Source organism: Micropterus salmoides, unplaced genomic scaffold (assembly GCF_014851395.1).
Source record: "Micropterus salmoides isolate LMB-PRFRI ecotype aquatic unplaced genomic scaffold, ASM1485139v1 Ms_hic_scaffold_5, whole genome shotgun sequence".
In the NCBI taxonomy this organism is placed as follows: Eukaryota; Metazoa; Chordata; class Actinopteri; order Centrarchiformes; family Centrarchidae; genus Micropterus; species Micropterus salmoides.
Window position 1 is genome coordinate 15,695,438 of NW_024044237.1, and position 15,319 is coordinate 15,710,756.

General features: G+C 43.9%; 1 protein-coding gene across 3 annotated transcripts; it reads left to right on the forward strand.

The window, feature by feature from the left end:
• Nucleotides 1-366: 366 nt before the first annotated feature.
• nsd1a (nuclear receptor binding SET domain protein 1a) lies at nt 367-14,872 on the forward strand. Of its 3 annotated transcripts, none has more exons than XM_038699778.1 (23): nt 367-431; nt 2,124-2,995; nt 3,604-3,745; nt 3,903-4,075; nt 4,155-6,015; nt 6,177-6,301; nt 6,908-7,127; nt 7,239-7,342; nt 7,442-7,501; nt 7,611-7,835; nt 7,961-8,053; nt 8,181-8,304; nt 8,420-8,620; nt 9,259-9,438; nt 10,102-10,258; nt 10,363-10,568; nt 10,673-10,785; nt 10,902-11,171; nt 11,290-11,406; nt 11,529-11,670; nt 11,804-11,910; nt 12,042-12,234; nt 13,298-14,872. In XM_038699778.1, exons 2-23 carry the CDS (start codon nt 2,141-2,143, stop codon nt 13,798-13,800), a joined length of 6,171 nt encoding a protein of 2,056 aa, XP_038555706.1. In that variant the 5' UTR covers nt 367-431; nt 2,124-2,140; the 3' UTR covers nt 13,801-14,872. The 3 variants fall into 3 exon arrangements, with proteins under 3 accessions (XP_038555706.1, XP_038555705.1, XP_038555704.1); XM_038699777.1 differs by having other exon boundaries at nt 398-505; XM_038699776.1 differs by lacking the exon at nt 367-431 and adding an exon at nt 740-1,536.
• Nucleotides 14,873-15,319: the final 447 nt, after the last annotated feature.

Genomic DNA, 15,319 nt, shown 5'->3' on the forward strand with positions numbered 1-15,319 from the left:
GGGGAAAATGACTTAATTAAACAGAAAAAATTGCTTTGTGGATAATGTAATAAATGCAAATGTGCTGTATGTGAAACCAAAATAAAAGAAAGAAATTGTCTTTTCCATGCAGTTGTGCAGAGCTGTTTCCTGTCAAATCGAAAGCATGTGATTCTCCCTGTAGACACAAGGGGGCCCGTGTCCCCAGACAATAGTAATCACCTTGTAAGAATACCTTTATTTACCCCTTGTTAAATGAAATTTCGGCGTACTGACAGTCGTTGTCATACTTTTTAGACGTGGTCTTACACGGTGTGATAGCAGACATGGTTAAAAATACCAATAAAGTGTCATGTTCTAATGTAAACGCTATACAGCTGGTCTATTAGGGTGACTGAAAAAGATACTTCTCGAATCTATCTGGTGTTTCAACTGGATCATTTACCAAAAAGGTTAGAGACAAACTACCTACAGATCTGAGCCAACAACCCTGATAGTTTTTTATTTATTTTAAATGCACAGAGAGGTAAGTTTCTTTGCTGTCAAGTCGGCATGTAAATGGGTGGTCTTTGTTTGATCTTCAAGAACTGGCCCACTGCGGCGAGCCCATTGTGCCCTCTTAAGTTTGCGTGTTTATGAATTCATTTGATTTAGGATACGCGCACCAAATCCTCATTAGTGTTGTGTCAGGGAAAACTGGAGGAAGACCACTGTTTTTTTTTTTTAAATCGTAGCAAACCCGTTTTTTTGTGCCCGCTTAAACAGCCACACTGACACCTTCTTCTCGTTTTCCTGAGCGCCTAGCGGCCTGTTTCTTCATGTCAGAGGACTGTGTGGAGAGGCAACATGGCGCACGGAGTTTGGTTTGACCGGAGAGGCCGTGTGGCTGTTTGCGCATTGCAATCATTTTGTTTTCTCGATCTCCCTGCGCTACACACAGACACACAGGCCTACACTAGTCAGTAGGAACATGCTCAGAAACAATGGGACATGCGCGCAGAAATGGGGCACATTTCTAAAATAGGTCAACCATTCGTTTGTGATTTTTATAGCTGTTGTTTTATACCATTGACTTAGAAACTTCACCTAGATGTACATGCGCACACGCGTGCATGTGTTTGGAGGGTGAGTGTCACGGCCCTCTGCAGACGGGGGGGTTGGGTAGCAGTGCCGATTGGTTGCTGGCTCACCAACACAGTCAGCCTGGGCTTGTTTTAACATAACCGGGGGCACTTCGACAGCAGGCAAAAATCATGTAGTAAATAAGCTGCTGTGGCTGTTAGGGGACCGGTTAAGGCACACTGAATTTCGCCGCTGTATGATGTTGCAGCGTAATGGAGATTTACTAGTTATTTTGTATGTAAGGTGACAGTTTTTAGGGGGCCGCCGCTGATGAGGCGATGAAGTGCAGAGAATGAGAGCTGTGCCTTGGCCTACTACTAGTGCTGCTGCAGCTGGGATTGTGCAGATCCGCTTTCAGAAACCGAGAAAAATACTCGCCTGGTGCCACATTATCAAACATCCGCTGTTGGTTTCACGGTGACCGACCTCCAAATGGTGAGTTTATCGCGTTTTTCCACGTGTTGATAGTGCTGTGAACTTAGTCCCGATCAGCCTTTTTTGTGAGTTAATAGTAGCTTCCTATGTCGGTGTGTGGCTGTAGCTTGTTTGTGTGAGCCACTCAATGTGTTTCTGTGATGGCTCAGTGTCACCACCTCTGCTACAGCCTCAGCGCTCCTCCACTGACTGTAGCCTACTAGTCAGCGATCGTCATGACCCACAACCATCAGACAAAGCGGTACCATATTCTGATAAGTTTGTGAATGAAATGTGTAGACGCAGCGGGCCAGCGGTTGTGTTCTGTGTTTTGTCTTGTGCTGTCCGACCGGCCTCTAGTATGGAGGCCATGCAATGTCGGCTTATTAGTGTGTGTGCGCGCATAGTCTGTGGCTGGTATGCTCCTTTATAGGTTTCTGCCTGACTCGATAAGATTGCCGCTCTATTTCCGCAATGTTTTCATAGCCAGCATGTTATGCTGTATTGTACAGTAGGCTATACAAGGCTAAATAAGGCCTACAGATTACAGTGAGGAACTTAAATGGCACATTTCCCTTATCTAACCTGCATCTTCTTTTATTTGACAGGATATAGCTGTGACAACATGAATCAATCATACAGACCGGCTGTTAGGGCAGACTCAGTGTTTGGCTCAAGCCAGTCAGAGCTGAGGCCCCGCAATGGTCTTGTGAGTACTTCCTATGGAAACCAGTGTGGCATAGTGAGGCGTGGGTCAGACCAACCATCAGCCGTGCAACTGCCATCCTCCAGCCTCAGACAGCCAGCTGTACTGGGGCACAACCAGCCAGACCAATCTCACTGCTACAGCCCGCTGAAGAGGCTGCAGGACCTGAACACTGTGGTCAACAGACCTGACATAGAGAGGGATCTCCATCCAGGGAACCACTTGCACTGTGCAAGCCCAATTAGTGATGACGATGATGATGAGTTTGAGGCACCGTCAGTCCAGCTGCCTCCTTCTCCAGGCAATGATGACATGGAGCCTTTGGAGACTCTGCAGGACATGAACAGAAACGGCTTCGCCCCTCACAGTCCTGATAGCTTGGAGGACTGCTCTCCCATCCCCAATGGCTTCCTGCATTTTGAGTCCACTCTGTTTGACAGCAGTGAGATTAAGGAGGAGGATGAGGAGAGGGAGCACAGTAGTAGTGAGGACCTAGCGCCTTTTCACCACTCACCAAAGTTGAGTAAGAACCTAAACGTTGCTGACAGTAAGACCACATGTAGCTCAGGGGTGGATAAAAGAACGTACAAACCTACTGTTTTTAATCTGATGTCCAAAACTATATCTGAACTCAACCCTACACTAAGCCCCAGCGCACTGCCAGAAATCACTATGAGAGATGGGTGGAGCTTTGGTGAGGAATCAGACAGTGATGGTGAACTTACCTCTCCTGTTGACCCTGGACTTATTTCACCAGCTGGCACCAACTCTAATGTGAGTCTGAAACACCTGGGATGCTTACTTTATAACCTCCGTACAACCAAAGCTATATAATGCTGTCAAAGTTTATGTTGGTTACTTATTTCCGTGGAGAAGGGAAAAAGGAATGCATGTGTCGAAATGATACTTGGGTGTAACTTTAATTTACCTGGACCACTTACCCCAATGCCAGCTGTAATCAAAATCACTTTTATCGGCCAGGTGTGTGTACACAGGAGGAATTTGACTCCGGTCTTACATTACTCTGTACATAAACAGAACAAGCATAAACAAACAGGACAACAAGCTCAACAAAAACAGACACAAACTACAGTGTACAGTACACACAAACATGAACAAAAACAGTGACAATGCCATACTAATTTAATGTTATTGATCATTCAGAAAGTAGTTGCACCATGGATATAGAGCAAAAGTTTTAAAATATGAACACAAAACATTTGGATTGGAATATGAAAGTAAATCATTCAAAAGAAATTACTCGGAATGTCAGTTCTATCTTGACAGGAATTTTGATTACTAATTTTATGGTGTACAGTATCACCTTTTTTCCTTCATTAGATATTAATGTATTTTGTGTATGTATTTATTGTTGTGGCTAGTCCAACAGCCCAAAGAAAAAGCCTCCTCCTGCTGTGAAATACTTGGAAGGAGACTTGGTGTGGGCTAAATTCAACAGACGGCCCTGGTGGCCCTGCCATGTCACCTGTGACCCAGATAAGGGGACCTACACTAAGATGAAAGGTGAGGTTTCATTCATAATGAAGGTGAGAGGGTTTAATTTGAATATGGATTTTATTATCAAATTGTTTCCCACAACTCAACATTTACCTGAGAACACAGGAATTATACTGTGTGCAAGGTAATTAATAAGTTGACCATCAATCTAATTTTGTGTCAGTTCCCAGTCCCCGTCCTTGTCGGATGTATTTCCTGGAGACGATTGGGGAGATTTTAGAAAGTGCCTGGGTCCCAGGGAATGCCATTCTTCCTTTTGAAGGAGGCCATCAGTTTGAAGGCCTACCTGTGCTTAGACGGAGAGGGAAGCAGAAGGAGAAAGACTACAAGTATACGGTAAATTCCCAAAATGACTGGAAAAATATCATATAATCTTACAGCGTATTATTTTGAATGTTATTTCTGTTCTTGGCAGATACCCAAAAGTTTACTGACTGCATGGAAAGTCAGTGTGGCAGAAGCTGAGTATCTGCTCCCAGATCGACAAAGGAATACTGAAAGCATGCTTTCAGTACCGGTCAATGGAGAGGAGCGTGTGCCCAGCCCTCTCCCTACTGAAAAGCCACAGGAGGCCCCCTCTTTCTCTGTGGACACTGGTCGACCTCCATCACCCAATATGGCCCCCAACGGAAATGAGCCCCGTCTCATCAAAAACTCTGCTGCAGTTCAATCCAGCAAAAGCAAAGCTTGTAAGAAGAAAAAGAAATGTTTGTCAGACATATTTGGACATATAGTTGGCGGATCAATGGAATCATCTACTATCACAAACATGGTGGATCAGTTTCATACTAGAACTTGTGCACTGAAACAAGAGCCAAAGGACTCACCTTATGCAGACCTGGATACAGTTCCAATGCTGCATCGTCCTAAACGCACAGCAATGTCTCCAATACAGGATATAGACAGATTGGTCCAAAAAGAACAGGGTTCAACAAAAGCTAAAACAAAGTTAAGTGAAAAAGTAAGCCGCTCAGCAGATTCCTGTGATTCCTCAAGCATTTTAACAAATAAGTTGACATCTAAAGAATCAAACTCTGAGCAGAGTTTTGGCACCTGTAATGAAATGCCACACAGTTCAACTGAAAAGCACTCTATGAATCTTCCAGCCAGCAGTCGTCTGATGACGAGGGCTCTGAAAGCAGAGGAAGAGACAGATCTCAAAGATGCACTGGCCTCAAGCCAAACCTCAACAGATGCCCACGCTGATAATTGTCCTGTGAACACACCTACTAATACGCCCATCAAAACTGAAATGTCTCCAGACCGGGAATCGCCCAGCAATGCATCATCTTTTACAGATCACAGTTCTCCAAAAAGGCGCGCAAGGAAGCCTGATAAGAAACATATTCGTAATGGCTCACTGATAAAGTCTAAGTGTGTAAGCTCAAGTGTACCCTCTGTGCAACCTGTTAAGATCAAGACAGAAAATGTTATCCCAGATCTCTCATCATCTTCTTCCCCATCCTCATCTCTGTCTCCAATGGATGCTTTCCAGGATGCCAAGGAACTAACGTTTAAATCTCTTGTGAAGGAAGACAGCAGTGACTCTGAGTTGACTGTGTTTCGGCCAGATTCTAATTATAAATTCAGTACCTTCCTGATGCTACTTAAAGACCTGCATGATACCAGAGAAAAAGAAGGTAAACCCCTGAATCTCCCGCCACCACCGGTCCTAATCAAGGAGGAACCCTTGGTAATCCCTACTTCTACAGGAGGAGACCCACTGAAGGGTTCTTGTGATGGTTTCGCTCAAGGGATCAAAACAGAAAATGGACAGTCAGGGAAATCCACAACACCCCAAAACAGAGCAGTGAAAACCAAGAATAGGACTAAACCTATCATGACCGCTGACACTTATCATTGTGAAGACTTTCCTGTTTACTCACAGATTGGGAACGCAGACAAGCAGCGTCGAAAACAACGACTACCTGCCAAGCTGAAACTCAGCATACCTGGCCTCTCTTCGGACCTGGCTGACTTGGCTTATGGCAGGGAGTTTGTTAGTGGCCACGCTGACTTAGCTGATCCTGGGTCTCGTCCTCCCGTCGCTGCTGTTCCCTCAGCAGCCAGCTACCTCGATAAGAACTCGGGATCCGCAGTGGCTCCAAAGAAGCGCTGGCAGTTGGTTGAGGAGGCTGCTCAGAATAAAGGTGAAGTTACAAGTGAGGTGTCTACTGAGATGAACGGGTCTTACACCATGAGAGCGCCGCCAGATCTTGATCTGGGAGTTGAGGAGGAGAATGACTCACAGTTTTCAGAGACAGGCAGCACAGCCGGTAAGACACAGATTGCAGATGTTAAGTTTATCCGTTGAGATGATAAAATAAGAAAGCATTAGAGCTGTATATTTGTGGTGTTGAGGCACTTATTCTGCAAGAGGGCTCTGGGATCTACTGTGGCACAAAAGTGTAAATGCGTTTTATGTGTATTTACGCAGGACTTTCAGAGAACAAACGTCTCCGGAAACCAACTAAAAGGCTCCTGGAGTCAAGAGAGGAGTATGAACAAATATTTGTTCCAAAAAAGAAATCAAAGAAACACACCTCAGAATCTTCCAAAATGGTAAGTTGTTTTCATTTTCAGACAATACCAGTGAAAGTACACAACAATAACTGATGAAGTATCTTTTATTGACTCGATTCTTCAAAATTCTCTGTTAAAGATATTAAATATCCAGGAGCGAATGCTCTTACAGTATTTTATCATGTAACATCTGTACATACGCCTTAACTTTTGCTGAGCATCACACAGTAAAGTACGTGTTTCCAGGGAAGCTTTGCAACCCATTTCAAAAGGACAGATACTGTCGGTCATCTCAATTGCCCTTCTCTGTAAACATAAATAATCTATTATTACTAATCTACTTCTAATGGAAATAAGCTAAGTAATTGTTATAATTGAACACCATATTCATCCCACCATTCAAAATTTGTCTGTTCAAATAGGTGTAACGTTCCATCAGTTATGGTGTTTTTGCTAGGTCTACCATTACAAATACCGTCTAGACAGACTTTTCATCTCTGGAAAACATAAAATACCATTGGAACATGTTACTCTGCAGCTGGTAACATGTTATGACCCAACACAGGTAAACACAGCCTGTGTATGTAGTTGAAATTACATATTTGATGTACTCCAATGGTGCTTCGTTTGCATGTGTGTACACAGCAGACATCAGGGATGACAGCGCTCCGTGATCTCAGCACCACACCGGGAATAAATACCTCAGCCTCGTCTCCTGTAGAGCCCACAGAGGGTCCGTCAGGCCTGGAAGAGAGTCCATCTCAGGATGAGCTTTCTCCTGTAGCACCCTCAGTGTCTCCAGCCACAACACAACCCTCCCATGACAGACAGACAGCAGACGAAACAGATCTACCTCCTGAATCTGGTAAATCTGAACATTATGTTTAGTACATGATCTTGCAGTATGATTTGTGCCAGAGTTGTTATTTTTCCATCAGAATAGATAATACATTTTTGTGTTATTTTTTTACTTTAGACGCAGGGTTATTAGTTCAAGAAAGAAAGAGGCCAAGGAAGCTGTCGCACAAGGTGCTGGAGTGTACCATAGAAGAACTGTCTGTTGCTCCTACAAAGAAGAAGGTATTCTGGGACTCAGTTGGGAGGCATACTAGCCAGCTATCTTTGTGAGTGTTTTGGACTACCATCAGAGATGTTCAGTGTGTCTTGTTTGTTTTCTAGGAACCAAAGCGACACACCGGAATTTCTTCAGAGGTGAAAGTGTTAGTCAAGAAATCTAAGGTATTTCAAAAGCACAATCACTATCTCCATATCCCACCAAACAATGTGATGCTGGAGTATCATCATCACAATAACCGTCCTAAACACAATGAAATCTCATATTGGACAGGTTGTTTCTGTAAAGAAAGAGAAGCCTGTAGCCAGCACACCCGCTCCCCCTGCTGCTGCTGCCTCCCAGCACTCAGAAAGCAACGATCTCCTCGGGGCCCTCACTCCAAACAGGCCTCCCAGTCCCCGAGGGTCTAAGACTCCGAAGGAGGAGGTAGAGATAGATGCCTCCAGCACTGAGGAGAAACGAAATGTAGACACTGGAACACTAACTCCCAAACCTGAGGTGTGCATGTTGTATTGTTCCTCAACTAAGTGATTGGTCATCCATCAAAGAGGAAAATAAGCTACAGCGTTCCATGCGGATAACAGTGTGCTTGAGTGACAATATCTCTTTCATCATCTCTGTAGGTGCTCTCTGCTGGTTTGAATGACAGCTTGTCTTCCCATGGGGATGTAAAAGGGAAAATAGGACCTACATCCTTAAAGGAGAATGTCTGCCAGGTGAGATAATCTACCAGAAAGTATTTATTTTTAGCTTTGAAAGGTTTGGTTTCTGGCACACATTATGTGTAAACGCCTGGATCATTACCATGTTTCATCATGTGTATATGTGTCTATGTTTCTGCAGGTGTGTGAGAGGACAGGAGACCTGCTGGTGTGTGATGGCCACTGTTATGGAGCCTTTCACCCGCAGTGTATTGGCTTGTCAGTGGCTCCCAAGGGAAAATTCCTCTGTCGTGAATGCAACAGTGGTGCGTGCACCTTGTGTCTGACACAGGGCTGAAATCTGTTGCTGATTACTGTAAATGTGTGTCCTTACATACTTGATTTAAGAAATATGTAATTGTACTTATTTTGTGCTTTCAGGTGTCCACACATGCTTTGTGTGTAAGAAGTCTGGCAATGGGGTAAAGCGATGCATGATACCACTGTGTGGGAAGTTCTACCATGCCGACTGTATACTGGCATACTCAGCTACCCAGCCACATAACAAAGGCTTCCGCTGCCCTCTGCATGTGTGTCTGTCTTGCCACATCAGCAACCCACTCAACATCTGCAGCTCTAAAGGTAAGCGCCGTCCTTTGCTTGTGAATTTAAACCTGCTATCACTACGTCACGTGCCACATGGCTTCAGCTCATTGTTCTAATCTGACATGAGTGGAAGGAGTTTCATTTTTTGTTATTTGCACACCAAACTCATCAGTAAAGGGCTTTGAGGTTCTTGAGCGGAGATAGCAGGATTTGTTTTGGTGATTAAACTGACAGACTCACTGTCTGGAGCAATGAGCTGTTTGAATAAATAGAGGTATACCTGATCTAGTGGCTGTAAGTGATAACTCTTAGGCTACTGGTACAGTTTCTAATGACACATGAGCAAAAATGCCAGAGAAGATCCTTAATGTTTCTTGATGTGTGTTGATATGGATTTTGGCTCAATAAACCCAAAACTATGAAGAACCCTAGGCACTGGTGAAACTTGCCACACTCAAATGACTGCTGTGTTGTGCTTTGTGGAACCATCTCTTTTGATAATTCTACAAAAACTTAGTTAATTTGTGTCAATCAAGGTGGAAGTGCATTTGAAGAGCTCCATAAAGCAGTCAGTTGACTGAGAGCATTGTGTGTCGCCAGTGTATTATCACAAAGCGTCCTGACCAGAAATGCATGGATTAAGCTGTCTTTGCTCTTCTGTATTTTCATCATAGGTCGGTTGGCTCGTTGCGTGCGCTGCCCTGTGGCCTATCATGCCAATGACAACTGTATGGCAGCAGGCAGCTTGGTGCTGGCAAACAACAGTTTCCTCTGCCCAAACCACTTCACTCCCCGCAAGGGCTGCAAGAACCACGAACACATCAACGTGAGCTGGTGCTTTGTCTGCTCTGAAGGTAAATCTTAATACAAATTTTCCTGTCTCCATGTTTCAGATGTGGCTGCTTTGGGAAATGCACTGTGTGTCTTTCTTCTGGAGAGTGCATTGTGTTGTAAATTTAATTTAATTACTGATCCTATTTTCCAATTAAATACTTCTTTTTTTTTTTTTTGATCTGTAAAAATTGCTTTTCTCTCCATTTGTCTTACCATACACAAAACTGTCTCTGAACCCAGGATCTTATAAGGCCAGGCAGCCCAAGCTTTGCGTTGCCACATGTAAACAGAGTTTAGCACCCTAGTTACTAACGCAGATGATGAAAATTGGAGTTTGAATGCACTGCCTTATCTCCTTATGGTATTGTCTTCATTGTCACTGTTTTGTATTCAGTTAGTGGATCAGCAGCTGACACTGACATTTTTTGCTAATAGATTGTTTAGCATTTATTTTCTGGTTACTTCAACAAATGTTTCTTATTGTCGAAAATCCAAATACCTTCAGGTGTTTAGAGTGTTAGTCAGAAGAAATAATCAATTTTAAGATGGCACTTTGGCCTCTGTTAATGTTTGATGGCCACTTGTCATAATTTTGAACATTTTTATAGACAAATCAATAACAAACGATAAGCAATAAATGAATGAAAATAACCTAATCGTTGTGTTTGGCTGTGATTTTGTAGGCGGAAGTCTGCTGTGCTGTGAAGCCTGCCCTGCTGCTTTCCATCAGGAATGTTTGAATATGGAGATGCCTCAGGGCAGCTGGTTCTGCAATGACTGCAAAGCTGGAAAGAAGCCTCGTATTAAGGACATTCTCTGGGTCAAATGGGGTCGTTACAGGTAAGGGCTCAGCATTGCCTGCCCCGTACATACAGTGGCTCTGAGCTTGGCTATATAAATACGTGCCCGCATTTGTGTTTGTGAAACCTGGTCTAACTCTTTAGATGGTGGCCTGCAGAAGTCTGTCTTACCAGAGATGTTCCAAATAACATCTTGAGGATGAAACATGAGGTGGGAGAGTTCCCAGTACAATTCTTTGGCTCCAAGGATTTTGTGTGGACCTACCAGGCCAGAGTCTTCCCCTACATGGAGGGTGACACCCACAACATAGAGAAAATGGGAAAGGGTGCAGATGCAGTGTACAAAAAGGGTATGCAATTGTGTTCATTCATTGTATTTGTATATTTATTGTGTTTAAGATATGTTCCTACTTTAAAAAATTGTTTGAGTAAAGATCATGCTTTGTCTTTGTAGCCCTGACTGAAGCAGCAGAGCGGTTCAGAGAGCTCCAGGCAGAAAAGGAGATGAAGCAGCTTCAGGAGGACAGAAAGAATGACAAGAAACCTCCTCCATACAGGCACATTAAGGTACTGCGTGTCACCACATACTCATTTGTGCTATTCTAGCCTGACTAAAGAACAGCTCACTGAGATGTACAGTAAAAAAAAATAATAATAATTTTGTTCCTGTCTCTATCTATTAGGTAAACCGGCCAATTGGGAAGGTGCAGATTATTACTGCTGACCTATCAGAGATCCCACGTTGTAACTGTAAGGCGTCTGACGAGAACCCGTGCGGCATCGACTCCGAGTGCATTAATCGCATGCTGATGTACGAGTGCCACCCTCAGGTGTGTGCGGCAGGGGAGCGATGTCAGAACCAGGCCTTCACAAAGCGCCAGTACACACCTGTGGAGATTTACAGGACGCTGTCCTGCGGCTGGGGTTTACGTGGCGTGTCGGACATCAAGAAGGTATGTTAGAAGAAATCGTGTGTGTGTGTGTGTGTGTGTGTGTGTGTGACTGTAATGCTCTCATTAATCTCGCTCTGTTATGGATAATCTCTCTGGTCCTGTTTCTGTTGCTTCTCAGGGAGCCTTTGTGAGTGAATATGTCGGGGAGGTGATCGATGAAGAGGAATGCCGAGCCAGGATCAAACACGCCCAGGAGAACGACATCTGTAACTTCTACATGCTTACACTGGACAAGGTGATTCTGAGCCTGATGACCACAAACACAATACTCTGTGTATGATACAGCTTAGCAACACTACTTGATTCGTAATGTAGGCGAGTGCTTTGTGCAAACCAGTTTGTATTTTCCTATTGCAGGACCGGATCATTGATGCCGGGCCAAAAGGGAACCAGGCTCGCTTCATGAACCACAGTTGCCAACCAAACTGTGAGACTCAGAAGTGGACTGTGAACGGGGACACCAGGGTGGGGCTCTTTGCTCTACAAGACATCCCAAAAGGTTTGAGTGACCACCTACTTCTCATTTTGGTGTTTTGTGTTGGATTAATGCAGATTATTTCATTAATTTAATGTGTAGTTTAATAAACTACACATCGGAGCGCAGCATAGATCTAATACACCGTATACTACAGGGGAGGAGCTGAAGTTCAACTACAACCTTGAGTGTCTTGGCAATGGTAAAACTGCCTGTAAATGTGGAGCACCCAACTGCAGCGGTTTCCTGGGTGTCCGGCCGAAGGTAAAAGCTTACATTTGAAGAGTTTCAGCGCAAGCAAGCACACTTTCCCCCTTAAGATTATCCTTTTGCTGCCCTTGACTAAATGTACTTCGAAGAATAGCTGCCTTGTAACCTGTCTTTTCCTTGCTCAGAACCAGCCGTCAGCTGAGAAACTGAAACTAAAGGAAGGGAGGAGGAAGAAGAAGACCAAGCAAGAAGTGACCAAGGAGAGGGAAGATGAGTGCTTCAGCTGTGGTGATGGGGGCCAGATAGTGTCCTGTAAGAAGCCGGGTTGCCCGAAGGTCTATCACGCTGACTGTCTCAACCTGGCCAAGAGGCCTGCAGGCAAGTAGAGGCTGAATATTATGAGCAGTTTGGTAGGGATATTGAAATCAATTTTAATATGAATGTAGGCTATTTATTTTAGGTTAGTAGCTATCTTATAGGCTATCACAGAGACTGGTCATGTTCCGCCCCACCTTTTGCGATGTGGGCGCAGGTAATGAGGTGAGTTTTCAGTAACCTAAATGTTGAGATTCAGTTTTTCCACCACTATTTGAGCACATTTTATGGCATTAATGGATCTTTCGTTTCATTGCTTTATGAAGTTTTATTTAGAACAATGTTAGGAAAACTTTAGAGTGTGTTAAATAAATTAATCTCATTTTTGAAGTGACCAGAACTTCTTTAAAGTGAGGTGCAACAACCATTTATTTATTCAGTGCCCGAGTCTTTTAATGTGGAAACGCCGACACACAGCTGAGCTGAAAGAATAAGGCTGATATTTTCATACAGATCATAAGAACGCATCAAATCAACGCATTAGCCTATTATAGACGCCTGTTCATGTAGGCGTTCACACTGTCTGCGTCTCCCAGCATGTGTCTGCTGCACTCGTGCTACTTAGACCATGTCATAGCCTATTTCTGTAGTATTGTAGTATACAGTTTGCTCTGCTGACAGTGGACTTGTTCATGTCTGCGATTGGTCATCAGCTGCTAACACCGCCTCTTTTATGTGAACACGCTCACGGCTGGATTGGGAAACCCTGGGTTGACTTACCGAGTTGATAACCAGCTTCGGGGTACCGCTTATCCAGATCTTGATTGTTAGGGTTAGTTAAGCCAGATAATGTAAAGATATCCTGGGTATGTTGAACTTGCCTTGTAGTACAGGCCCCAGATTTATCTTTGATAACATATCATTTCTAAAGATTGAATGTATTTTCAATCTCTCAGCCAGTTGGGTGACTTTTTAAGGATATTTTGACCTCTATGAGCAGTGACATAAGACGGAGCTGTCGCTCTAAAAAAAACAATTGATTTGTTATTAAAAAAAATGTATTATTGGAGCCTTCAGCCTAAAATATTTTTTCTTAACTTAGTAATAATGGTGATCTTGTGTCCAGGGCGATGGGAGTGTCCATGGCACCAGTGTGACGTCTGCGGTAAAGAGGCAGCTTCGTTCTGTGAGATGTGCCCCAGCTCTTACTGTAAGGAGCATCGTGAAGGCATGCTCTTTATCTCCAAGCTGGACGGCAAGCTGTCCTGCAGTGAACACGACCCCTGTGGACCTGACCCGCTGGAGCCGGGGGAGATTCGTGAGTACGTGCCCAACATGACCTCCGTGAGGCCCGGGGCCATGGCTGTACCTGTCTCACACTCGCTGGTCCCAGACTCCAGAAAAACCAGCTCCGCTCCCATCGCTTCCTCTGCTGGCCAGGCTGCAACAGCTGGGCAGGGTCCTCCTCCTCGTCTCTATATAAACACAAAAACTGCTACCTCGAGCTTCGTCCCTTCCAGCAGGTCTTACGCCACAGACGGGACGGAAGGGAACGCGTTTTCCACTCCTACGTCCTCCAGGGACGAGCGAGAGGACGGTGAGGTGGAGGACGGGGAGGTGTGTGGTTAGAGGTGGAAGACGTGGAAGAAGACGTGGAAGACGATGACGATGATGATGACGACGACGATGACGATGACGACGACGAAGAAGCAGAGGAGGAAGAGGATGACATGGAGGAGATGGAGATAGTTGAAGATGAGGAGGATGAGCCGCTGTATGGAGGTGACCAGCCCGAGGAACACGACGGTGACGAAGAGGAGGACGAAGGAGGGAATGTGTATGATACTTGGGGTGATTATGTGGACGAAGATGCTGATGATGGAGAGGTGGAGGGGGAGGACTCGGAGGAGTGGGGGAGGGTGGAGGACGATGACAAGTGACTCGGTCTATCCATTCCTTCATAACTTCTCAGCAAAAACTCTCAACAGGCATTCAAAGGACTAAAAAGTTAGAAAAGACTAAGAGTTTGATACTTTGGTACCTACTTGAACGCGACACTGCCTTCGCTTTGGTACCACGTTGCCTTCTCATCCCCAGACTGCCGGACTGACAGTGGGGATGTGTACTGGTGCTAAGGCTCAAGGACTGATTCAGTCTGTCTCTTTATACTTCTGTCGATAGGTTTATTTGTGTCTGGTGCTGTTATGTTCTTTTGTTTATTCTCTCAACATTGTTTACATTTTTTGGCCTTTTTTAATGTTTGGAATATAAGAAAAAGGTGAGAGGTTTCGCCTGACCAAACTGTCATCATAACGCCATCTTATGTTGTTGTTACTGTCTTGACCTTGTCTTTCTAATTACAAGAGTGATCAAAATGGTGTTCTCACTGGTCCATGTTACAGTTAAGCACAACACCTGCTTGGTGCTTCTGAGTAACGCAACAATAAACGCATTGGCGTCATTGAGGCTTTAGATGATCCATCTCACTACAAAAACAGTGTGTTCTTTCTATTAATTCATCCTTTTTCCCCCCTCCAAACAGGTAGATCAGAGCTCAGGATCGGAGGCATAGAGAACTAAAGTAATGTTGTGATGTTCTACAATCTCTAAATGCATCACAGATATAAACAAAAATTTGTTTTGCATCGATCACTGCTGTCCCATTCACTGAGTTAGAAAATAAAATTAAAGTACGTATTCACTTGGTATCCAGTATTTCGTTACCTTACAGTCACATCTGGCATAAGAAATATTGTCTGAAAAAGTTGAGGCAATATATCACAAGGCTTTATTTCAGTTAGCTGCTGCAACCTAACATCTACATATATGATAATAATAAAATAAAGAAACAAACCGTATCAGAAGTCAGGAGATAAGGAGAGAAAAATAGCAAGTTGTACTTCTGCAAGTTTTTGGTGCTAATCGTGCTTCCTATAACCTATTTAATTGTTTTACCACTTGAAAATGATGTTTGTGTTAATAATTTCCTAGTACATATGGCTAACTAATAACTCACTTGAAGTTACATAGCTACAATGAATTTTCTGCCGATTTCCTTGCAAATCATACAAAACTCAAAGTGAGATTTACCAAGTCGGGGGGAATTGTTAATGAAGGAAATAAAGAAGAAGAGGATGATAATAATATG